We start from the raw sequence: 23,472 nt of genomic DNA, 5'->3' as shown, positions 1-23,472 counted from the left end.
ATCTGGCTTAGGGATCAGAAGTGCTGGCTTTGCAGGTCGTGGACAACTGACTATTCAACAATCACACAGCCGGACAGGAAGTGGGTATTTCTCTGTGTATGTCTGGATCCAGCTAATATTTATCCAGTGTTCACTGTGTGCCAGACACAGCCTGTGAAGGTGGCATTCCCAGCCCCTTTTTCAGAGGAAACAGGAGAGTGAATGACTGCCTGGCATTTGTTGTAGGTCCCTTGAACCCCAAGCACAGCGCTGTCTATACTAGACCAAGCTGCCTTGTCTCTGGGCTCAAGAAAAGCCTGCCTAAGAAGTGAAGGTCAAGAGGGTGGAGGCCCCCTCTAGGAGCACACACTTGGACCTTCTGATCACACGGCTGTCAGGGACCACAAGAAAGGGCTTCCAGGCCAGGTCCAGATGTCAACATAATTTTTCTAGCCCAGATTTCCTTAACAAATGCCACAACAGGGGATACAAATTTTTCATATACTTTATTGACTTAAGGGTCAAACAAGGCAGCATTTGGTCAATTAAGAAAGGCACCTCATTGAAGACAATTCATCATAGTGCTGTTGAGGATCCCATTCACAGGATTTGAGGGTGGAAAGGACAGTCTTTGGATGATACAGCGTAGGACACTTGCTCGTTGATTCAAGAAGGACCCTTCACACACCACGGATGAATAAGGCAAGAGTGTAGCATTGAGACGTGTGTCGGGTGGCTGCTGAGAACTTAGCCAGGAGGGCAGGTGGACTGGCAAGATCAGCGGGAGGTCAGAGGGAGGGACCGAGTCCAGCCTCCCTGTGACTCCAGTAAACTTGATTTGCTGAGCTACCACCTGTGTGCACGACCTCCCAGGTCTCTCAGACATGGAGATGACTTTCTGATCTGATGGTGTGGGGAACCAAGGTCAGTACCCAAAATGCTTCCTGTCCCACGCTACAGGACACACAGATCTCAGTTCAATTTCCTGTATTCGTGGCCTGGCAACGCATGAGGTTCTGAGATAAAAGCTGAGGTCTCAGGGCATGGGCTTTAAAAAATATCACCACCAGTTCAAGTAAATGAAAACTCGATTCCTTTAAAATACGACTGCCTCCCTATTTGTACCCAATCCCTCTCTCTGATCACAGTGTTTTTTAATTAATCTTCCCCCTTTAAAACGCCCACCTGTGTGTAAAAGAAGCTGCCTCCCTACGAGAACACTGCTGCTCTTCCAAATCCTCGAGCCCCTCACCAGTCCCCCCTCTCCATCCTTCCCCGACCACCCTTCCCCTCTGCCCAGCACCTAAGAGCAGGGATCACGTGGCGGGTGATGAGCAGTGGTGCGGTCTCGCCTGGCCTTCTGTTACTATGCTGAAACAGAAAGGAAACAAGAGAGAACAAAATGGGTTTTTAAAAACCAAGTACATATCAGCAAAGGATGGCATGCACGCCCCAGCAACCAAATGCATTAACCACTGGATGTTTCTCTGCAGGGTGAAAGCTCTCATGCCTGCTGAGGTGAAGACTGGAGTTAAATGAAGCGAATATGGCCCTGACCACGTGAGAAGGGCATGTACATCCCTGGCAGCCCACACTTCACATGCATATATGTGTGCACCCACATGTGGATGTGTGGGAGGGATGGCAAGTATTTGGACAGGGCTCATGCACATTCAGTTAACACTCAAGGACCTCAACTTTGAGAGCAAGTGCCTGCAACTGTCCCCAAAGGGAGGTCAATTCTAAGATCCATGGGGCCACGCTCCCTCAGAGAGCCCAGGCTCATACAGGCACAGTTCATAGTGTTGGTTTCACTCCTCTTCCTTGCCCCTTCTCAGAAAGTCATGTGCTTCCCAGAAACACACAAAGCCAGCCAGGGCTTCCGGTAAGGGTGGGTGGAGTTAGTTTAGAGCCAGGGAAACAAGGCACAGCAGAGGCAGCACTCACTTGGACCAGGCAGAGGGAAGACGGCCACACACCCATGCCCAGTTTCCATGTGGACAGAGGACCAGACCCCCAGTAGTGGCACAGACAGCAGGAAGGCTCAGGTCAGATGGGACTGGGCACTCTGGGGTCCACTGCACTGAGTCAGCACAGATCACGCTGAGACAGGCAGCATTACTTACTGGACCTGCTGCTGACTTTCTAATGATTTTTCCAGAAGATGCCGTTTTTATGGTCTCTTCCAGTAGCCTATTAATTCAGCTATTTGCCATAGATCAAACAGAAGACCAAAACGCACAGCATGGACCTTAGGAAACATTTAATAGCTGGGGATCTAAGGTTATAGTTAAAAGCTGGTTACTGTCACGGGTAATGCTAGTTTTGGGTGATCTGTTCTTGGGGAGTTTATGGGGACTGCTAACATGAAATAGTGGGAAAGGATTGGATCTAGGAGGGAGAAGGCTTAGGTCTAACAGGGACACATTTGATTTGGGCTTCATGTGCTGGAGAGAATGTAGGTTTGACTAAATTCTAACCAAAATGAATCCAAGAATAGATCACCCCTAAATCATACTTGGAAACTAAGGCAAACATTAAACATGAAAGCAGAAGAACCTGCCCTGGTAGCTCGTTGGGGAAGTGGATTTGGCTGCTCAGATGCCAAGCCTGGCTGCTCAGAACACAATCTGAATTCTAAAGGATCTCTCAGCTCGCTTGATTCTTTGGCAACAATTTCATGTTCAAATATAAGTCCCAAATGACCCCTACTTCACAGCACTATGGTGCAGGCTGCAAAAATAATAACTTGGCCCGGCTCTTTCTATGGTGATATTCTTTCTCAGTAGTTTCTGGAATCGGTAATGTAAGTGCCTTTTTTTTCCTTCCATTTAGGGAAAAAAAATAATGATCCCTGACTCATAGGGCTTTTTATTGTGGGCCAGAAACAAGTGGAATCCTCTGCCAACAATGTGGACTTCTAATCAGCTGCTGGAGATGGAGTAAATACTAATAAGTTTTGGAGCTGGGATGCCTGGCAGATATCTAGTTGGTTTATTTTGGCTAGAAAAATAAAATCAAAAGTACAGCTAATGAAGTAAACAAGTGGTAAAGCAACCTAGACAAGATTTAGAAAGTAGGAGAGGGAACATACTCACACGCAGAGCACGCGCGCGCGCGCACACACAGATGAGAGGTGCACATTGCCAAAGATACATCAGGTGAATCCTTTTTTAATCAATTCATCCAATGACATTCTTGCTAGCCTGGGAAGCTTCCCTCCTCCTGCCCTGTCCTTCCCACCAACTCCCTGACAGGAAGAGGAAGAAGAAATTCCTCCTTGGACCCAACATTATATAAACATAACCAGGTCTTTACATGTGGCTTTGGAGAAGGCTGCGAGGATGCACGCAAACACGACATCCGGGGTCTGGGACGCATCGACGGCAGCGTGGATGCCCCGTTTCCTGTAGTACTCCACAAGCGGGGTGGTCTGAGTGTGGTAGGCCTCCAGGCGGATTTTCAAGGCTTTCTCGTTATCATCTGATCGACGGATCAAGGGTTCTCCAGTGATCTGCGAACAGGAAGGGGACAGTGAAGACCAGGTTTTCTTATGCTTTGCCAGATGCGGCCGATTCTGCCTAAGATGCAGATCCCAAAGTCTATCAGAAACACAGACAGACAATCTAGACTCTGACAAAGACTCCTGCTACTCCCAGCAGCAGACCAGCTGGTCCAGAGAAGCCAGGGAGCCTGTCAGAAACACTGACCACGAGGAACAAGGCTCACGAGAGGGAGATGGTCACTGCCTTCCCCTGGCAGCTTTGTGCTCAGGCTGTCCAGCTTCCAAGATGCACCTATTTGTAGTTAGAAGCAAGGATGACAGAGCCCCTGAGACCAGGATACATCAAACTCATAGATGCGTTACAGCTGTAATCTAAGTTGCCTAAACATTTAGCATATTTACTAGGGTGTCACCCACCAACATACTATAAGTGGCCAGTAAAGTGAGAAAGAACTCTATGACGTAGAATTACCAACTGTGTGAACAGGACTAGTGGACCTCATGGTTTTGGAACCTGTATTTCTAGAACCTGGATGATCTGGTGAACTTGTCTCATATGACAAAGATAAATCACAAAATTCCTACTGTTGCCTCCGTGATCTAAAACAGACTACAAGCGGGCTCCTTATGGCAACCCAGGACGTCCAGGCACAGAAGAGTGGTCACAGTGAAAGCAGGTATTCTCCTGGGGCAGAACTGGTAGCAAACTTCTCTTCAGCACTGTCCTTCCCCAGCCAATGCTGCACATCCAGGCAGCTTTCTGATGAGCTGAGCAGTCCCATGGGCGTGACGCCAGAGGGGCTGCTCCAGACAGAAGACAGGCACAAGCCGGGCACTGGCAGCAGCCGGCCCTGCTAGCTACCTCAGTCAAGCAAGAAACCCGCTGGGGAGACGACGTATGGGTCCGCCATGGGCCAGTCTGATCTACTTTACAGTGATAGTGTTCATGGTTAAGTTAGTAACATTGGGATACAAAGGGAAGACGGACAGAACAATGGGGAAAAAAGCCAACAGTGAAGCAAAAGAGGAATAGAAAAGGAAATTTCCTGTCCTGAGTTTACATACGTCATCTTTCATGGGTTCCTTTGGGGGATTGAACTCCTCGTGGTAGGAACGTCCACTTGTGGGGTGAATCAGCCTGCAAGACAGCAAGTAAACATGAGTCAGTTACCTGAAAGTACTGCTCTGAGCCCCAGGCATCTCTGGAATGACAAGCAGGGACAGAAGCTGGATGCAAGGCTTTTACCCAGCAGAGAGCCCAGCTGTAGGCATCTCTTGCTTAGGAAAATAACTGGCTTGTTCAGGAAAATAACTGGCTTGTCAGGAAAATAACTGGGTTCGTGCCAATGGCAGAGTGAGTATGTTTTGTGTTTTAACCAAACATTATAATGAGTGTCTGGCTAAAGAGGCAAACTGCTGCCTAACTACCTAATTTACGACTCCAGAGAAGGAACTCTGTGCTGGTCTCACAACGTCACTCATTCTATTCACCTGTTCACTGAACCGAACACTAACACCTAGTCCCAACCAGGGTTTAAGCTGAAATCAGGGACTGCAAAATAATGAGTAGGGATCCCTGCTCACAAGCAGTGCCTAGAAGCAGAGAAAAATGTGGAAATAGCTTCAACAAATGTGATAATCCTTTAACAGAGATTTGTACAAAGTACTAGAGGGAGCCAAAGACAGAGAAATTAAAGCCCCCGTCTCTTAGTTTGATCACAAAGCCAGAAAGGTACTAGGAGGAAAAACATGTCCCACAGACACAAACATCACCAGGCAACGCAGCACAGCGATCACACAGACAAGACAGCCTAACCTTCACAGGCGACACTCAAGTCACCAGGAAAAATGATATGCTAGACAAGTCGTGGAATGGGGACCAAGAACAACCATATAGCTGGCGGCTGCAACTGTGCTAGTCTCCTTGGGAACAAGCCCACGTTCCCGACTGAGGATGGCCACACCACAGGAGTCCAGAAACCCAAGAAGGCACACAGGCAGGCCTAACTCTTGCTCCACAGCTACAGCGTGCTTGGGTTGTGTGGTTTCTCAATTCCCCGTTCACCAAGTGTTTGCTTATTTAACTGATGCCTGCTTTCCTCATCAAAGTCTCTTGCACCAGAGCTTCTGAACAAGGACAGTTCATGACTCCTGGACTCTGGGCTAAACAGCTGCCGTCTTATCTTTCCAGTAGTGCTCATTCTACTGGCCCAGGCCACTCCAACTCTGAGCAGACAAGTCTCCTACTAGCCCAGGTTAGAGCCCCTCCCCTAGCCCATACCTGTTCCTGCCTCTGCTCCCCTCTGGCAAAGCCTCCCTGAAATGCTCCTCATCCAGGAGGGCTGAGCTGATGACACGCCTGTCCTAGGAGCCTTCCCTTCGCATCCCTTCTGCACCAAATGGCTCCCTGAAGTCAGAGATGTCACCACGCATTGTTCTTCTAGAGCCTCTCCTGTTCAGCCCCACCATGAAGTTGAAGAATAGCCAAAGAAGGCCGGCTAGAGCTCCAGTGGGTACACCAGTGTGCAGTGCAGGATCCAGAAGGGCAGGATGACGAGTCGAGTGATGATGGAGACAATGGTGAAGACAATGAAGATGTTGTTGCAGGTGTTCTTCCATCCCGCGTACCACAGTATACAGGAAGGAGGGCCTCAGGCAGTAGGGCCCGTCAAGTCAGGCTCCCACTGTCACCTGGTTCTGTTAATATACAATGCACACCTCAGGAACTCCAGGCCAGGGGCTGTCCCTTACCACTTCCTGGCCTACATCAGCTTTGTCTACTCTGTGCACAACAGGGATGCAAAGCGACAGGAAAATGAGTATCAGGTAGACCCCCTTGTATTGCTCATAGTCTCTATAAACCACCTTGCTGTCTGTCTCATGGCTACCTCTCTCCTTGAAGGTACCCATTATAGACACATGAAAGCGTTCTACTCTGTTAGGAAATCACAGCAATAAAATTTGAAACAAGAAAACCTTTTCTTCCTAATTAAATCCAAAAATTTACATGCATTACGTGATGGTCATGAACCAAACTGAACAGTGGCCAATCAGAAGAAACACAAATGTACAGCAATAAGGGAATAAGTGACAGTTCACCTACAGTGATGAGGTGACCACCTTCCTGAGACTCCACCAAAATAAACATAAAAACCCACAGCCCACAGTAAAGAAGAGAATGGAGGGTCCACTAGTGGTTATTTCTGGAAGGCACAGAGCAGATGGCAGAGAGATTAGTGAGAGTCAAGGAAACTGTCGCCACAAAAAAAGCAGCTACTTTTTTAGAACAAAGTTGTTCAGAAGCATTTCTGTGTTAAAAGTCAACTATTACAGAGAAACAGGCTAAAAACACAGAGAAAGAACAGTGTGGCTGTACTATGAATACGTTTCCCCCTCTACTTTCTAAATTTTGTACAGATAGTCATAATTTTATAATCAATAAAAAGCCTACAATAAAGCTTAGCAACTCCAGCTGAAACCAGATTTGGAAAACACTAACATAGAGCTACATATGGAAGGAATCGGACATTTCTGAAGCAGCTACTACAAGCAGGACTCTCAAGTAGGCACTTCGTGTTATCTGCCGTGAATAACAGCTCCTCAAAGCAGGTATCGGTGTTCTTATTCTACGAAGAGGAGAAGTCTTAGGGAGGATAAGGAAGACATCCAGGTCAGAGGAGGGACAGGACTGTGCTGCTTACTCAGTCTCTTGCTCCATTTGCATGTCCCCATCTCATGTCACCACTTTGGTGGATGTCACCAAAGATCAATCCATGTCGAAATGGCTGGGATTACACAACAGCAACTACAGGTCCACAGAGCTCGGAGGGCGCACGAAAAGAAGGGACTCTCAGGGCACAAATACCTTCCTGTGATTCTCCGGATCAGCAGGGAATCTGGGATACTGAATTCAATCACAGAATCAAGCTTCTCTTTCCGCTTCTCCATGAGGTTGTCAAGCTGCAAAAGAGCGTGTGACCCACCTAAGCTGTCAGAACTCGGTCAGACCCGTCTCCTTCAGAGGAATTACGAGCTTAAGGGCCAGAGTTTGCGTCCATGCAGTGAGGGTAGAAAGATGAGACCACCCACCATTTCTGCCTGCCTCACAGTGCGAGGGAAGCCATCCAGAAGAAAACCATTCTTGCATGAAGGGGTCTCTAGGTTCTTCTCAATAAGCTCCACGACCATTTCGTCACTCACCTGGAAGTGAAGAACAAAACAGCCTTGGCCTTCAATCAGTTAACTAGCGGACAGCCCAACCCCAGGTGACTAAACAGCGGGTCGTCTTTACCCCAAAGAAGCAAAAATCAGAGCAAATGTGGAGTGGCTCCATCTGGAAGGCTCAGTATCATGCTTATTTCTGTTGTTGCCACAAAACACATTCTCTTCCCCTGAGTCCCAATAACCTGGGAAGGGAAGAGGGATTCCTCTGCTGTCACTCCACCAGGAGGGGTCCATGTCGCAGGTCCTGAAGGCCTCTCCTGCCACTAGACTCACAGGCCTAACCATCAGGTTAGCTCAGCAGCCCAGCAGCAGTGGACGGCCCTCAAGGCCCAGGAAAGGTGAGGGCTCATGGCTGAGAGATCACCTGAGGAGAGCTCCAGGAGAGAGCGCAGGCTGATCGGACTGCATGAAGGCAACAACTTTCTCTGATGCATGATTTTGACTAGGCTGATGGTAACCCAACTGAGGTTACACTGGGTTACGCACCTGTGTCATTCTGGTCTTGAAGGGGAACAGAGAAGTTCACGGAGTTGGCAAGACTGGGCCAGAAGAAACTGAAGAGCCAACCCAACACAGCTCTGAGCCTCCCTAAAAACCCTAATAAAGGACACACACACACACACACACACCCCGCTGCCACCCTAACTTTCAAAAACTGGTTTTTCTCCCAGGCCTTTATAGAAAGAAAAGTCCCTATCCAGGACTACAGTGAGGGCTGCTCATCTGGGCAACTGTGATGCTCTTATCTTTCAGGACCAGCTGAAACTGGGGGACGAAGTATAAAGGCTGCAACTAAGTGAAAGCCGGAGATAAGCAATCTCACTGCCACATCCCAAATTCTTGCTGTACATAGTCTCCTGAAAAGAACCAATGTGCAAAGTATCTAGTTTTCTGGCTTGAGGCAAGATCCCACTAACAGGAAGGGAAAACTAGAAAGAAAAGGGCAGGCTGGTTGGCTGGCAGAGGTACCATGTGATGTAGGTACAGAATCTCAAAGACTTTGGTAACTTGGGGCTGAAAGCAAAGCCCGGCACCTTCTCCAATCAACATTCTTAGATAGAAAAAGATCAGAAGGCCAAGCACAAAATGACTTCCAAAGGTGATTCCCAGAGGTCAAGTTCCAGAACCACTTGTTATAATTAAGCTCTGGAACTAATCATACCAACTCACCTAAAACCCAGAGAAAATGCTATCACATCCTTCAGACAGGAAGGATTACCTTTCTGTCTATTGCCAAGTTAGGGACACAGAACACACAGCTGTAGGGGCTGGTGCTTGGCCTAGTGGTTAAGACGCCAGTTAGGGCACCCACATCCAGGAGTGCCTGGGTTTGACTCCAGACTCTGATGCCTATTGTTCCTGCTTCCAAGCTTCCTGCTAATGTAGACCCTATATGGGAGGTGGTAATAATGACTCAAAGAACTGGATTCCTGCCATTCACGTGGAAGATCTGGATTGAGTTCCTGGCACCCAGCTTTGGTCCTGGGCGGGGGTAGCGTAACATGGATATTTGGGGAATGAACCAGTGGATAGGAGTGCTCCCTCTCTCTCAAATAAATAAAGGAAAAACAAAAACAACTAGACAAACACACAAACATAGGTTAAAAAATACTTAAAAAAAAAAAAAAAGATTTGTTTATTTGAAAGGCAGAGTTACAGAGAGGCAAAGGCAGAGAGAGAAAGAGAGAGTCTTCCATGCACTGGTTCACTCCCCAGATGGCCACAATGGCCAGAGCTGTGCAGATCCAAAGCCAGGAGCCAGGAGCTTCTTCCAGGTCTCCCACATGGGTACAGGGGCCCAAGGACTTGGACCATCTTCTACTGCTTTCCCAGGCCATAGCAGAGAGCTGGATCAAAGTAGAACAGCCAGGTCTCGGATCAGAACCCATATGGGATGCCAGCACTGCAGAAAGCAGGTTTACCCGCTATGCCACAGTGCCGGCCCCCAAGAAACGCTTCTGTAATTTCCTAAGACCTTTCTTGAATATATTTAAGTTTTGGCCTACAGGTGGAAATTCCATTTTTGGCTCTAAAATTTGAGCATATTAAAAAAAACCAGCACAAAGGAATCTCAAGAATACTGTCAATAAATTAAGTGTCATAAAATCAGAACAAACCCAGTAAGCTGCGACTCTAAAAGTTCACCTAATCTATCAGTTTGCTAAAACATTCTGTAGCACAGGGCTGCCCAACTGAACTTTCTATGAAAATGGAAATGCTCGCTGAATACATTGGCTGGTGAACAACTTGGAATGTGGCTACTGCAACTGAGGTGCTGAATTTATTTATTTTAACAGAAAACTTAAATATTTACTTGAAAGGCAGAGAGACAAAGACAGAGTTATTTCATCTACTAGTTCACTCCCTAAGTGCCCACAACAACTGTAATTGGGCCAGGCCAAGATCAGGAGCCTGGAACTCAATCCAAGTCTTCCATATGGGTAGCAGGGAGCTAAGAACTTGAACCATCATCTGCTACCTCCCGGAGAGCGCATTAGCAGGAAGTTGGAACCAGAGGCAGAGCTGGGACTCAAACCTAGGCAGTTCAATATAGGACGTGGGCATCCCAGGCAGTACCTTTAACCACTGCACCAAACACGTGGATCTTAAATTAAAATAGCAACATGTGTAGGTGGCTACCGTACTGGAAGTACAGACCTAGACTCTGAGGAATACCAACCCTTACTGGTATTAATAAACTTACCAGTTTCCCAGCATCCATAGTTGCCTTTAGCTTTTTCCCCAGCTCTGAGCCAGAAGCTACCATGGCCCTCAGCATGTCCCCAGTGGCCAAATGGCAGACACAGAAATTTTCAGCCAATCTGGGTGCCTGTGGAGAAGACAAAAAAACAAGATACAGTTAACACTGCTGGTCCTGGAATCAGACTGCCTAGGTGTGAACTCGGTCCTGCCATTTGTTGGTTGAGTAAACTTAGGCAAATGCCTTCTTCCTGTAACAGGGATAAAAGTAACTTACATTTATCTAATACAACGATTACAGAGTCACAGCAGAAATTACATGAGATAATACATGTAAAGTACTTAAAACAGTACAACCTGCCTGCCAGAAGTCATCACAAATATTAACTAGTCTCACTGCTTCCACTAGACACATGGGCCTCATGCTCCCCATTATAAACAAGAATACATAAATACAGCAAAGCCAACACTCACATGGCTGTTGTGAAGTTTAAACGAGATCAACTTGGCAGGATGCTAATGCGCAGAATGAGTACGTGCCACAAGAAGAACGTGCTATCATCATGTAACGTATCCGCTGGGTGAAGGGTGAGAACATGGGCTCGCCCCCGGCTAGCATGGGGTGCTCCCCCTCCCTGTCACTAGGCAGCTGCATTATCTTAGCCAAGTCACTCAACTTCTCACAGGCTCAGCTTCCTTATCTGTTTAAAATGAAGGCAAAAGCAGCTTCATGTCAGAAGGTGGCTGTGAGGATAGCATGAGATGTATTTGCCGAGCACCTGGCAATGGTAAGCATTTACATGTTTTAGCTAAGGTGGTTAAGAGCATGGGCTTGAAATTCAAACTCCTTAGGTTTTAGACTCCAGGTCACCAATCACTACACATAGAGTCTGACAAGTTATTTCACCTTACCAGGTTTCAACTTTTCCTCTAAGTGAAGTGGAGATGGTAATAGTAATACCACCTGTATCACTGGGTTGATTAGATTATATAGAATTTGGCCTGTGCAGGGCCTTGCACACAGGAAGGGCTCAGTGAACATTAGCTATTCCCATAAGGCCTGCCCTAATTCTACACTCATTCATACAGAAAGACAACAATTACTCATGCCTCTTCCAAGAACCCTGTTGGAAGCCAGGGAAACAAATGAATGGGAGACACAGACCCCATCCTCAAAGAGTCAGAGTTTGGTGGACTATAAGTCAAAATGTAGAATTAGAATAGGAGAGACGCTGCGGCCAGCGCCGCGGCTCAACAGGCTAATCCTCCACCTAGTGGCACTGGCACACAGGGTTCTAGTCCCGGTTGGGGTGCCGGATTCTGTCCCAATTGCCCCTCTTCCAGGCCAGCTCTCTGCTGTGGCCTGGGAAGGCAGTGGAGGATGGCCCAAGTGCTTGGGCCCTGCACCCCATGGGAGACCAGGAGAAGCACCTGGCTCCTGCCTTTGGATCAGCGCAGTGCGCCGGCCGCAGCGCGCCAGCGGTGGCGGCCATTGGAGGGTGAACAAACGGCAAAAGGAAGACCTTTCTGTCTCTCTCTCACTATCCACTCCGTCAAAAAAAAAAAAAAAAAAAAAAAAAAGAGAGAGAGAGACGCTGCACAGTTCAGCACTGGTTCTATAGTGGTTAAAAATATTCACAGGGAATAGAATCAGTATGAAGAGCTGAATACTTAGCTTTCTGGTTCACTTGTTTTATAACGTAAGTGGGTTTGGATCCCTGTTCAAACAAGTTCCCTGGGCGTTTTCTTAAATGCATGTTTAAGTGCACACAATAAAGGGAAACAGATGGGGCTCAAGTAAGGAAATTCCGGCCTGTGATCACGGAACGATTCAGTTCAAGCAAAGAAAGGACTTCACTGCAAAATGGAACCCAGATGGGAAGGCATTAAAAACTATGAACTGTGGAAAACCAGTGAAGGCCAAGCCCCTTGGCAATGGAAAAGCAGGCTAGCACTGTGGCCATACACTCAGAGAAGAGCACTTTCTGCCATCTTCCTCCTGGTTGTTGAAACTGACATGGCTAAACAATTAGGAGGTCAAGCTTGCCCAAGGGGAAAGGCTGACCAAAATACCACAGAGAGGAGCTGTTAGCACAGTACGCAGCCATTCTATTTTCATCACTCCCACACTGCAAGACTCTCGGGCACTGTTACGGGCGATTGGATTCTATAGCTGTTGTGAAGCACACACCCCAATGGGGAAGACTGGGAAACCCCATGCTGCCTCTCTAGTGTGTTTAGCCATTTCTACCCACTTCCCCCCTCTGAGTTCTCACAATCAGCCTGTTCCTCAGGTTCAGCAGTAGTCTGTGGCCAGCAGTAACACTCCAAATAGCCTCAATGACTGGGCCTGGGCCAGGTCAAAGCCAGGGGCTTCATCTGGGTCTCCTACATATGTGGCAGGGGCCCAGGGACTTGGGCCATCTTCCACTGCTTTCCTAGGCACATTAGCAGGGAGCTGGATTGGAAGTAGGGCAACCACGACTTGAACTGGTGCTCACGTGGGATGCTGGTACCACAGGCAGCAGCTTAACCTATACCACAACTCTGTCCCCTCTTGTAGATCTTTTTATTTTTTTTTTTTAAGATTTATTTATTTATTCAAAAGTCAGAGTTACACAGAGAGAGGAGAGGCAGAGAGAGAGAGAGTGGTCTTCCATCCAATGGTTCACTTCCCAGATGGCCGCAACAGCCGGAGCTGTGCTGATCCGAAGCCAGGAGCTTCTTCCAGGTCTCCCACTGGGATGCAGGGGCCCAAGGACTTGGGCCATCTTCTACTGCTTTCCCAGGCCACAGCAGAGAGCTGGACTGGAAGAGGAGTAACTGGGACTAGAACCTGGCGCCCATATGGGATGCCGGCGCTGCAGGCAGAGGATTAACCAAGTGAGCCACGGCGCCGGCCCCTCCCTCTTTCAAATAAATAGATCTTAAAAAAAAAAAAAAAAAAAGGAAGGTATACGAGCAACATGCATTCTGTAGAAAGTGTTCTTCAAATTTTGATTTTGATCTTTTCCTGGAATAGTGGTATGTTGCATGGTACTCTTTTGAAATGCTGGGCAGCAGTAGCCAGCTGTTGCTCCCAGTTACCTACATGGTCACAGCAGAAACGACTGACACTCTACAGTGTGCTGTGTTGCTAAGCTAGGGTGTCTGGTAGGTCATCAAATTTTTTTTTTTTTTTTTTTTTTGTCAAGCAGAGTTAGAGAGAGAGTTATAGACAGTGAGAGAGAGACAGAGAGAAAGGTCTTCCATCTGTTGGTTCACTCCCCTAATGGTCGCTACGGCCAGCACTGCGCCAATCCGAAGCCAGGAGCCGGGTACTTCCTCCCGGTCTCCCATGAGGGTGTAGGGACCCAAGCACTTGGACCATCCTCCGCTCCTGGGCCAGCGCAGAGAGCTGGACTGGAAGAGGAGCAACCGGGACTAGAACCTGGCGCCCCAACTGGGACTAGAACCCGGGGTGCCAGCGCCACAGGTGGAGGATTAGTCAAGTGAGCCATGGTGCCGGCCCATCAAATGTACTTTTGATTTATGGTATTTTCAACTTACAATGGGGTTATCAGGACACAATCCCAATGGAAGATGAAGAGCATCTGTGTTATCTGTCAGCGAAGCGCTTGCTTCAAATACAAATGCCAGGCTTACCCTTGAAAGTTATGACTGAGTGGTTCTCAGGTAGCACTCTGGGATTCTGACACATACAATTTGTGAAGCTCTGGGGTAGTGGCAAGACACTGGGTTTTGTCATGGCACAGACACTACTCTTTGTTCAGTTTCACCTTGAACAAGTTATATTACTTTCCTGAGGCTTCAGTTTCTTTTTTTTTGTTTTTAAATTAAAATATTTATTTGCAGGGAAGGGAGAGGTAGATGGAGATAGAGAGAGATGCTCCCCCATCTAATGGCTCACTTCCCAAATGCCTGCAATGGCTGAGACAGAGCTGGACCATAGCCTAGAGCTGTGAACTCAATCCAGGTCTCCCACCTGGGTGTCAGGAGCCATCACTGTGCCTCCCAGGGCCTGCGTTAGCAGAGAGCTGAAGCCAGGACTGGAGGTAGATACTGAACTTAGGTATCTGATACACAGCACAGGTGTCTTAAATTCCTGCCCCAGGTCTGATTCTTCAACCAGAGAGTATAGGTAACAATGTCTATTTAACAGAGGGCAGTTGTAGGGACTCAACAAGAATGTATGCAGAAAACACTCAGCATTGTGCCTGGAACCAGGAAATAAAGGCAAACTCCTAGTTCTTGAGAACTGATGTAATCTCAAGCCCACCTGTTTTCTCACTTTGCTGTCATCTTTCCCACTCCTACTACCTCCTCAACTACTGCACATGCCACCAGAATCATATCCTAAAATACTGCTGGAAGTGTTACCCATACCATTCAGAAGCCTTCAACTTCTCCCCAGTTCATGAGGAGAGAAGACTAAACATCTGAGACTGCACTCGATGCTCTCCACAATCAACCCCTACACCTGCAGGCACTCCGTATTTACTCTGCAAGGCCATGGAAGTCTGCGCTGCAGCACTGGGGACAAATGCTCTTACCCGGAGTTCCAGAGTCTGTAACCCAGAAGCCTCTCCAAGGACCTCAGCTCAAGCTCGTCACCCCAGAGAACACCCACTCCCTTTCCCCTACTGGCCTAAGCCTTACCCTTCTCTCTAGTCAAATTCTCAAAACTTTTGGGCCATCAAAAAAATCTTCCCAACTATCCCTTCTTTCTCTGAGGAATCCTATCAATATCAGGTAACTACAAGCAATTTTCCATGCATTGTTTCATAGTATTTAGAATGCATACCACATAACAAACCCACAAGGTAGGAGCTATTTTTTTCATCTGCATTTTACAGATGAAATTCAGAAGTTACCCAAGATCCCATGGGGGTAAAAGCAGAGTCGGCAATGGGCCCCAAGGTGGTCAAGCTCTAGCTCTCAGCCATGACAGGAGGCAGCCTTACCCCAAACGACCCAGGGAGCCGTGGTGCCTATCCTTACAGGAGGCAGCACGAGCAGACTGCGCAGTGCTGCCAGTGTGGGTTCTTCATGAGTGCAAACTACACAAGTTGTTCACCATGCATCGAGATGCTTGCTTACAGTTTTTCTACATTTCTCTACGTATGTTATACTTCAACTAAAGGTTTTTTTGTTTTTGTTTTAAATCATAGAAATCACAGTCAGACTTTTAGCTCTGCCTCCTAACTTATCAGGGATACTATTCTAACCTTACTGGGAAGGTAGAAGGATGAATGGGAGACCTTCAACAAATTATAGTTCTTGTTCTACCCCTGAACTAACCCAACACTTAACAAGTCACTCATCTGATGACTCAGACAGACATGAGTTCAAATCCTGCCTCTGCTACCATATTTGTTTCCTGGGGCACAATACAGCCTCTAGGCCTCAGTTTCCTATTCAGGAAGAAGGTGTGGATAACACCAGGACCTACTTCCCAGTCCTGTAGCATTGGATCAGATGATGCACGTAAAGTCTTCAGCTTGGGTTCTGTCACACAAACTGAGCAAAGAGTAGCTGTGATATAATTACTGTAACTTCCTGATAGGCACAGAGTAGGAGAAAAATCTAACCTGAGGCAGTAGATAGCAGCAGAAAGAGCTGTGGGTTTGAAAGTCATTCAGATGCAACCTGTGCCAAGTACTTGCCATGTGGCCTAGAGAACAAGTTATTTGGACTTCAGTTTCTCCAACTGAGAAAGAGGGAATAAGACCGTGGGTCTCACGGAGTTGTGTCGCTGCACTCATACTGATGGGCCTGACCTAGAAGACAGCAACTGAGTGCATTAAGTGTACCCGACCACAAAGAACTGGTAAAAGTTGGACACACAGAAGAAGTGAGTGGGGCCTACATTTGGCCTCGCAGTTGAGATGCTAGAACATCCACGTACCATACTGGAGTGCCTGGCTTTGACACCTGCCTCTGGCTCCTGATTCGTTTCCTGTTAATGCAGACGCTGGGCAGCAACAGTGATACATCGAGCAGCTAGGCTCCTGCTTACTCACATCAGAGAACTGGACAGCATTTCAAGTCCCGGTTCTGGCTCTGGCCCTGGCCCAACCCTGACCATTGTGGGTATTTGAGGAGTGAAGCAGTGGATGGGAGCTCTGTTCCTCTGCCTTTAAATGAATAAATTTTTAAAAATATCTTAAAAAAAAAAAGAAAAGTGGGAAGGCGTTGTAGTGAGCAGGTTAAGCTGCCATGCGGGAGGCCTGCATCCCATGCTGGAGTGGCTGGGACTGGGTGCCACCTCTGCTTCCAATCCAGCTTCCTGTTAACGCACACTCCCAGCGAGGCAGTGCATGACGGCTCAAGTACTTGAGTCCCTGCCATCTACGTGGACGACCTGAATGGAGATCTTGCCTTTGGTCTGGCCCAATCCTGGCTGCTGCAGGTATATTTGGGGAGTAAACCAGTGGATGGAAGATCTCTTTCTGTCATTTTACCTTTCAAATAAATAAACTGAAGAAGAGAGAGAGAAATGAGGAGGGGCTGGCAGACACAAAAACAGAAACCACACCTTAGGTTTTGAACACACTGCAGGAACATCCAACCCCAAAAAGGAAACAGGGAAATAAAGTTATTTAAAATAACAAACACAAACATTCTAGATGTTTTTTAAAATACTATGCTTTGCAAAAGTAGGTACTTTTCAAATGTCTAACTAGTTAAATGTGTAGTTTTAAAAGGAAGGTTCAGTCATATCCACATAAAGTATGAGTTATGCAGGTGTAACAGGAAGTAGTAGTGGGAAGAAAACATTGCAAAGTAGACACCAGGCACTGATCCCAGGTTAGGGATTTGACATCAAAGATTGCAAATATCTGCCAATTAGGGGACCGGCAGGCAATGTAAATGTATGTGGAGTCAAATGTGAGCCACAGCCAGCAGAGGGGACAGTGCAGGGGACAGGAGAGTGCACGGACCACCCAGAGTGGCAATGCCTCTCAGTTGCACGCGGCTGCTGCCAAATCTGATTTCTCAAGAGAAACTGGAACTCTGGCTTTTCAAGGGAAATTTCACAACTGAAAACACCCAGTGGTCAACTTTATTTTGAAAGCTGACAAAGGGAACAAACCAACCATTTATTCTGCCTTTTCTATACACAACACACCACCAGGTAATCTAAATGAGGGTAAGTGTTTCATTTTAGGAACATTCCAGCTAATAAGTGAAAAAAGGAATGATATAATTAGAACACCATACTGCCATCCAAGATGAATCACTGTGTCCAGGCCCTGAACAGCACGGTCTACACCCAGGGTGGGGAAGCTTTTTTTCTGCCAAGGGCCATTTGAATATTTATAACTTCATTCATGGGCCACACAGCATTATCAACTTAAAAATTAGCCTGCTGCGACTGCTGCCCGAGATATAGCATCCCATATGGGTGCCAGTTTGTGTCCTGGCTACTCTGCTTCCAATTCAGCTCCCTCCTAATGGCCTGGTAACAGCAGAAGATGGTCCAAGTGGTTGCATCCCTGCCACCCACGTAGGAGATCCAGATGAAGCTCCAGGCTTCAGCCTGCCCAGCCCTGGCCATTGCAACCATCAGGGGAATGAACCAGAGGATGGGAGATCTCTTCTGCTCTCTCTCTACCTCTCTGTAAATCTTTCAAATAAACAAATCCTTAAAAACAAAATAAAACAAAAGTTAACGTGGGCTGGCACAGTGGTATAGGAGGTTAAGCTTCTGCCTGCAGTGCCAGCATCCCATGCGGGTGCTGGTTTGAGACCTGGTTGCTCCACTTCAGATCCAGCTACCTGCTAATGCACTTGGGAAGGCAGTGAAAGATGACCCAAGTACTTGGGCCCCTGCATTCACGTTGGAGACCTGAAAGAAGCTCCTGGCTTCAGCCTGGCCCAGCCCGTTGTGGCCATTTGGTGAGCAAACCAATGGATTAAAGATTTTCTCTCTCTGTATCTCTGCCATTCAAATAATAAATAAATCTTAAAATAAAAAAGTTGCAGTTGCCTTGGCAGGGCCAGACATTCCCCATCCCTGGTCTACAAGCACCACAGAGACGGCAGACATCACACACACCTAATGAAGAACACAGCACCACCTGTGAAGTAGTCGGCTCAATACATTAAACCAGAATCTGATTAAGTGGCCCCAAGTAACAAAAGAAACAGGACGGAGGAAGATGGCAAATACAAAAATTTCCAAAATGAAGGATAATACTCCCAGTATAAAGAACCCAGTTTCTGGGCAGTGAAGTGGCATAGTGGGTAAAGCCGCTACGTGCACTGCCGGCATCCTATATGGGCACCGGTTTGAGTCCCGGCTGCTCCACTTCCAATCCAGCTCTCTGCTATGGCCTGGGAAAGCAGTGGAAGATGGCCCAAGTCCTTGGGCCCCTGCACCCGCGTGGGAGACCAGGAAGAAGCTCCTGGCTTCAGATCGGTGCAGCTCTGGCCATTGTAGCCATCTGGGGAGTGAACCAGTGGATGGAAGACCTCTCTCTCTCTCTGCCTCTCCTCTCTTTCTAACTCTGACTTTCAAGTAAATAAATAAATCTTTAAAAAAAAAAAAAAGGAACCCAGTTTCTTCCATAAAACTGCAAAAAAAAAAAAAAAAAACACAAAAACAAAAACAGAAAAAGGGGTGGAGCGGAAAGAGAAGGGGAACCTATAAATTAAGAGACAAAACTGCTACATTTGAGAGGTTGGTGTTGTGGTGGAGCAGTTAAGCCACCACCTGCAACACCAGCATCCCATGTGGGCGCCGGTTTGAGTCCCAGCTACTCCACTTCTGATCCAGCTCCCTGCTAATGAATGCCTGGGAAAGCAGGGGAAGATAGTTCAAGTGCTTGGGCCCCTGAACCCACATGGGAGACCTGGAAGACAGTCCAGGCTCCTGGCTTTGGCATGGCCCAGCCCCAGCTGTTGGGCCCAGTTGGCAGGTGAACAAGTGGCTTGAAGACCTTTCTCCCCCTTTCTGTCTCTCCTCCTCTCTCTGGATCTCTGCCTTTCAAGTAAATTAAAAAATAAATCTTTTTTATTATTATTTTTTTTATTTTTTGATAGGCAGAGTGGACAGTGAGAGAGAGAGACAGAGAGAAAGGTCTCCCTTTTACCGTTGGTTCACCCTCCAATGGCCGCCGCGGCCGGCGCACCGCGCTGATCCGATGGCAGGAGCCAGGAGCCAGGTGCTTTTCCTGGTCTCCCATGGGGTGCAGGGCCCAAGCACCTGGGCCATCCTCCACTGCACTCCCTGGCCACAGCAGAGAGCTGGCCTGGAAGAGGGGCAACTGGGACAGAATCCGGGCCCCAACCGGGACTAGAACCCGGTGTGCCGGCGCCGCTAGGCGGAGGATTAGCCTAGTGAGCCGTGGCGCCGGCCTTAAAAAATAAATCTTAAAAAAAAACTACACTTGAGACACAAATGGAAATTTGAACACTGCTATTAAAAACTGTTATTACTTTGTTTTAATATTTACCTTTTAGATACACCCATTGAAATATTTATAAATAAAGTGTTTTGACACTTGGAGAATGTATTTTTTAAAGATTTATTTATTTATTTGAAAGGCAGAGCTGGCGAGGCAGAGAAAGAGAGAGAGGTCTTCCAACCACTGGTTCACTCCCCAAGTGGCCGCAATGGCCAGAGCTGGGCCGATCCGAAGCCAGGAGCTTCCTCTGGGTCTCCCATGTGGGTGCAGGGGCCCGGAACTTGGGCCATTTACTGCTTTCCCAGTCCATAGCAGAGAGCTGGATCGGAAGTAGAGCAACCGGGACTCAAACCAGCGCCCCTATGGGACGCCAGCACTGGAAGTGGCGGCTTTACCCGCTATACCACAGCACTGGCCCCTGGGGAATGCATTTTAATTCTCTGAGAAGGGAGAGTGGATGGCAGGAACGGCACCAGCTGGTGGTTGTTGGAGTGGCGAGTGGGTACAATGGGGTTTATTATACCATCCTGCTTATGTATTTAAAACTCTTCATAATAAAAAGTTAGGGTGTGTGGGGTGTGTCTGTAGGCTAAATGCCACTGGCTAAGTACTGCTGCTTGGCAGCCTGATTTACGCACATTTTTTACCTCATAAAAGCGGCAATAGCCAATGCTGCTGTTTCCAGCTGTGGAAAAGGTTGAGACTGTTCTGATCTGACAGGAGTCCTGGAGTCCCAGCTCCACCCGTGCCCTTCACTCCACAAGGCCTTCTCTCCCCAGCTCCAACCACGCGTGTACCTTATCGGTCAGCTCAGGCGTCAATTTTCTCCAAAACTTCCCAAACAATCATTTACACTGAAAGAAGCCGGAGTTGGGGAAAGGAAGAGGTTTTAGAAAGATAACAGAGAGGCAGGCGCCACGGCTCACTAGGCTAATCCTCCGCCTGCGGCGCCGGCACCCCGGATTCTGTCCAGGTTGCTCCTCTTCCAGGCCAGCTCTCTGCTGTGGCCCGGGAGTGCAGTGGAGGATGGCCCAAGTGCTTGGGCCCTGCACCCGCATGGGAGACCAGGAGGAAGCACCTGGCTCCTGGCTTCAGATCGGCGCAGCACCAGCCATGGCGGCCGTTAGGGGAGTGAACCAACAGAAGGAAGACCTTTCTGTCTCTCCATCACTGTCTATAACTCTCTCTCTCTCTCCCTCTAACTCTGCCTGGCAAAAAATAAAAAAAGGAAGAAAGATAAGGAGATAATAATTACTGAGCACCTACTATATGCCAGGCTGTCACGCAGGTCCTTGCAGATGGTTTATACACATATGTAACACTCGTCGTCCAGGATCCTTGTGAATATTTAGACTACATGGTGGGCAAGGACCTTATCGGTCTGGCTCACTGCCTTATCTCCCATGTTAAGTGCTCGTGAAATGCTGAATAAGTAAAGTAAGTATTATTCCCACTTTTCAGGTGAAACCCTGAGGCTCAGAAGTTACATAGCTTGCTGACCATGAGGCCCTCATCTCAGCACTGGGATGGGCTGTCCATTGCACAACTATGGGAATCATTAACTTCAATATGAGCTGAGAAAAAAAAAAATTGGCACATTTGAGCTATTCTGCTCATGTTTGGTCGCTGGCAGCAAAAATCTGCAGAGTCTGGGAATTAAGCGTCCCCAGGCTGCAGGTTACCTCATAACTGAGGGTGGCAGCAACTGGAGAGAGTTGTCAATGCCACTGAGGACAAGGGGCTGGGTGCTGGTGAATTCCAAGGAAGGATCAGGTCAGGCTATGGAGAGAAAAGGGAAAGCGGTCCTTGCTGACCTAGCGCTCAGGGGCAGAAAGCTAAGTCACAGGAACGATGGAGTCTTCCAGACCTCCTAATCACCCACATCACCTGTGTCATTCATTCATTCCCAGTGACCCCAACACGTGCCAATAACACTCTGGGTGCCACAGTATCTCAGGTCTGAGTATGCGGCCTTCTTAAACCTGGCGAATGCTAGGAAGAAAAAGGTGGGCACAAGCCAGTCTCCAGTTCCCCGTTCGCTTGGGAACGTGGTCTTCCAGGAACTTCCATGAACTTCCACACCCTGGAAGAAATAAATCCCAACCCTGATCTATGGCCCTGTTATGTTCCACATCTGGAGGGGGGCCAGAGGCCAAACACAGCAGCCCCGCAGCTCCCTAGGGCAGGAGGCAACCTCAGCCTCCACTCCTCTGGAGGCCTAGGCTCCACGAAAGCAATCTCACCACCTTGGGTCAGCACCTGACCTCTCGGGCCTATTTTCTTGCCTGCTGATGAAGGAAATTTAAATTCGATTTCCCTTTCCATCTAAAAAGTCGACTGAGCCACCTGAGCTGCCGACCCCTCAGCGACCTCAGACCCCACCGGAAGCAGGGACCCTGCGAGCATTTCTAGTCTTTAATGTGTGCTCTACTCAAAGGACTCGGGGCCCTGAGCAGGCTCCCCAGTTCTACACACCCATCCCCAGCTTTCAGAAGAACGCGGAGGACCCTGGGATTTCTTCCATGGCTCCCACAGGTCACACCCCACTTCTCTTGGCAGTCCCCCCTGATCAGCACGGGTCAGCGCCCACTCTGCTCCCACGTGTTGCAGGTGCTCCTCCACCCCCAGCCATCAATCATTATTTAAAAAAAAAAAAAAAAAGTCTTAACCCTAGCGCCTGGAAGGTAACCTTGACTCTGGGCAATGCGCTCCCACTCGCAGGAAATCTGGGCTTTAACGCTTCTTGCCTCCGTTCAGCCTGGAACCCAGAAGGCTCACCCTACCGCTCAAATCTTTGTCTGTAACCTCTTAAAGAGATGAGCCCCTCGACCCTCTCCCTCGCCCCCAACGCTACACCTCAAGCCCGTGTCCCTCAAACACTCCAATATTACCGCAAACTGCCCCGACCTCCAATCTGGACCCTCCCGTACACGCCTCACCAGAACCTGAGACCCTGGCCGGGCGCCCCAAGGCCTCGCTCCCGCGCGGGAAGAGGGCTTCCGGACCCCCGGACGCCCTGACCTTGGAGTTCCGCGGGCTCTGCCGACAAGCCCAGTCCTGCTGCTCACCTGGGTACCTTTGCCAGCCCCGGGCGGCCCCAGCAGCACGGCCCGGATGCCTTTAGGGTGCTCGGGTTCGCCTGCTGGCACGCTGGGAGCCATGTCTGCCGAAGTCTCTCACTGCCACAAGCCCGCACTCTTCACAGCTCCAGAGCTGCCAGGCCAGCGCGCCACGCACGCCACGCACGCCCCGCCCTCCGCTCACACTGGTCGGCCGCCGTGTCTGTCAGCTCACCCTGCCCGCCCCTAAGCGCGACGGACATTTCCTCTTACCAACCGTGTGGCGCTACTGAGGAAGATTACTTCTGATTGGGCAAAATCGGTGCGGGAGTTAGGAAGGGGTGGGGTGCTCGTGGCCCTCGCGGCGGGTTGTGAGGAGTGGGCGGGAAAAAGTGAAGACCAGAGGCGGTGCCGGCAGTTCTAGTTAGGTATTTGGCAGTTAATGACACCAACAATTCCATTAAGGCCTGTGAAATTGCCCGTAGAAGTGTAAGTGGCTGAAATCGCTCTTAGAAGACAAACTGGCAATATATATCAAATACACTTTGGCCCAGCAATTCCACTCCAGACAGAATCAAGGATCTGCGTAAAG

At 48.4% G+C, this 23,472-nt stretch overlaps 1 protein-coding gene across 5 annotated transcripts; it reads right to left on the bottom strand.

Annotated features, from left to right (window-relative positions):
* Positions 1-466: 466 nt before the first annotated feature.
* AK2 (adenylate kinase 2) lies at positions 467-23,120 on the bottom strand. 5 transcript variants are annotated; one of them, XM_008273730.4, is made up of 7 exons: positions 22,890-23,120; positions 10,413-10,538; positions 7,574-7,684; positions 7,350-7,444; positions 4,550-4,622; positions 3,298-3,493; positions 467-1,350 (listed from the first exon to the last, which is right to left on the bottom strand). In XM_008273730.4, exons 1-7 carry the CDS (start codon positions 22,980-22,982, stop codon positions 1,346-1,348), a joined length of 699 nt encoding a protein of 232 aa, XP_008271952.1. In that variant the 5' UTR covers positions 22,983-23,120; the 3' UTR covers positions 467-1,345. The 5 variants fall into 5 exon arrangements, 4 of the variants coding, with proteins under 4 accessions (XP_008271952.1, XP_002720749.1, XP_008271953.1 ...); XR_011390790.1 differs by lacking the exon at positions 7,350-7,444 and having other exon boundaries at positions 22,890-23,075; XM_002720703.5 differs by lacking the exon at positions 467-1,350 and having other exon boundaries at positions 3,137-3,493; positions 22,890-23,108.
* Positions 23,121-23,472: the final 352 nt, after the last annotated feature.

Source organism: Oryctolagus cuniculus, chromosome 7 (genome assembly GCF_964237555.1).
Source record: "Oryctolagus cuniculus chromosome 7, mOryCun1.1, whole genome shotgun sequence".
In the NCBI taxonomy this organism is placed as follows: Eukaryota; Metazoa; Chordata; class Mammalia; order Lagomorpha; family Leporidae; genus Oryctolagus; species Oryctolagus cuniculus.
Note: the sequence above shows the minus strand (reverse complement) of the source record. Positions and strands in the feature narration are given on the sequence as shown.

Bases quoted from the DNA above. Each gene is read 5' to 3' on its own strand.
- AK2 (XM_002720703.5), bottom strand. From the start codon at position 22,982: ATGGCTCCCAGCGTGCCAGCAGGCGAACCCGAGCACCCTAAAGGCATC. The intron at 10,539-22,889 runs GTGAGCAGCAGG...TCTTCTCCACAG, and splicing joins GGGCTGGCAAAGGTACCCAG to GCACCCAGATTGGCTGAAAA. The intron at 4,623-7,349 runs GTATTTGTGCCC...GCTGTCTTGCAG, and splicing joins ATCCGGAGAATCACAGGAAG to GCTGATTCACCCCACAAGTG.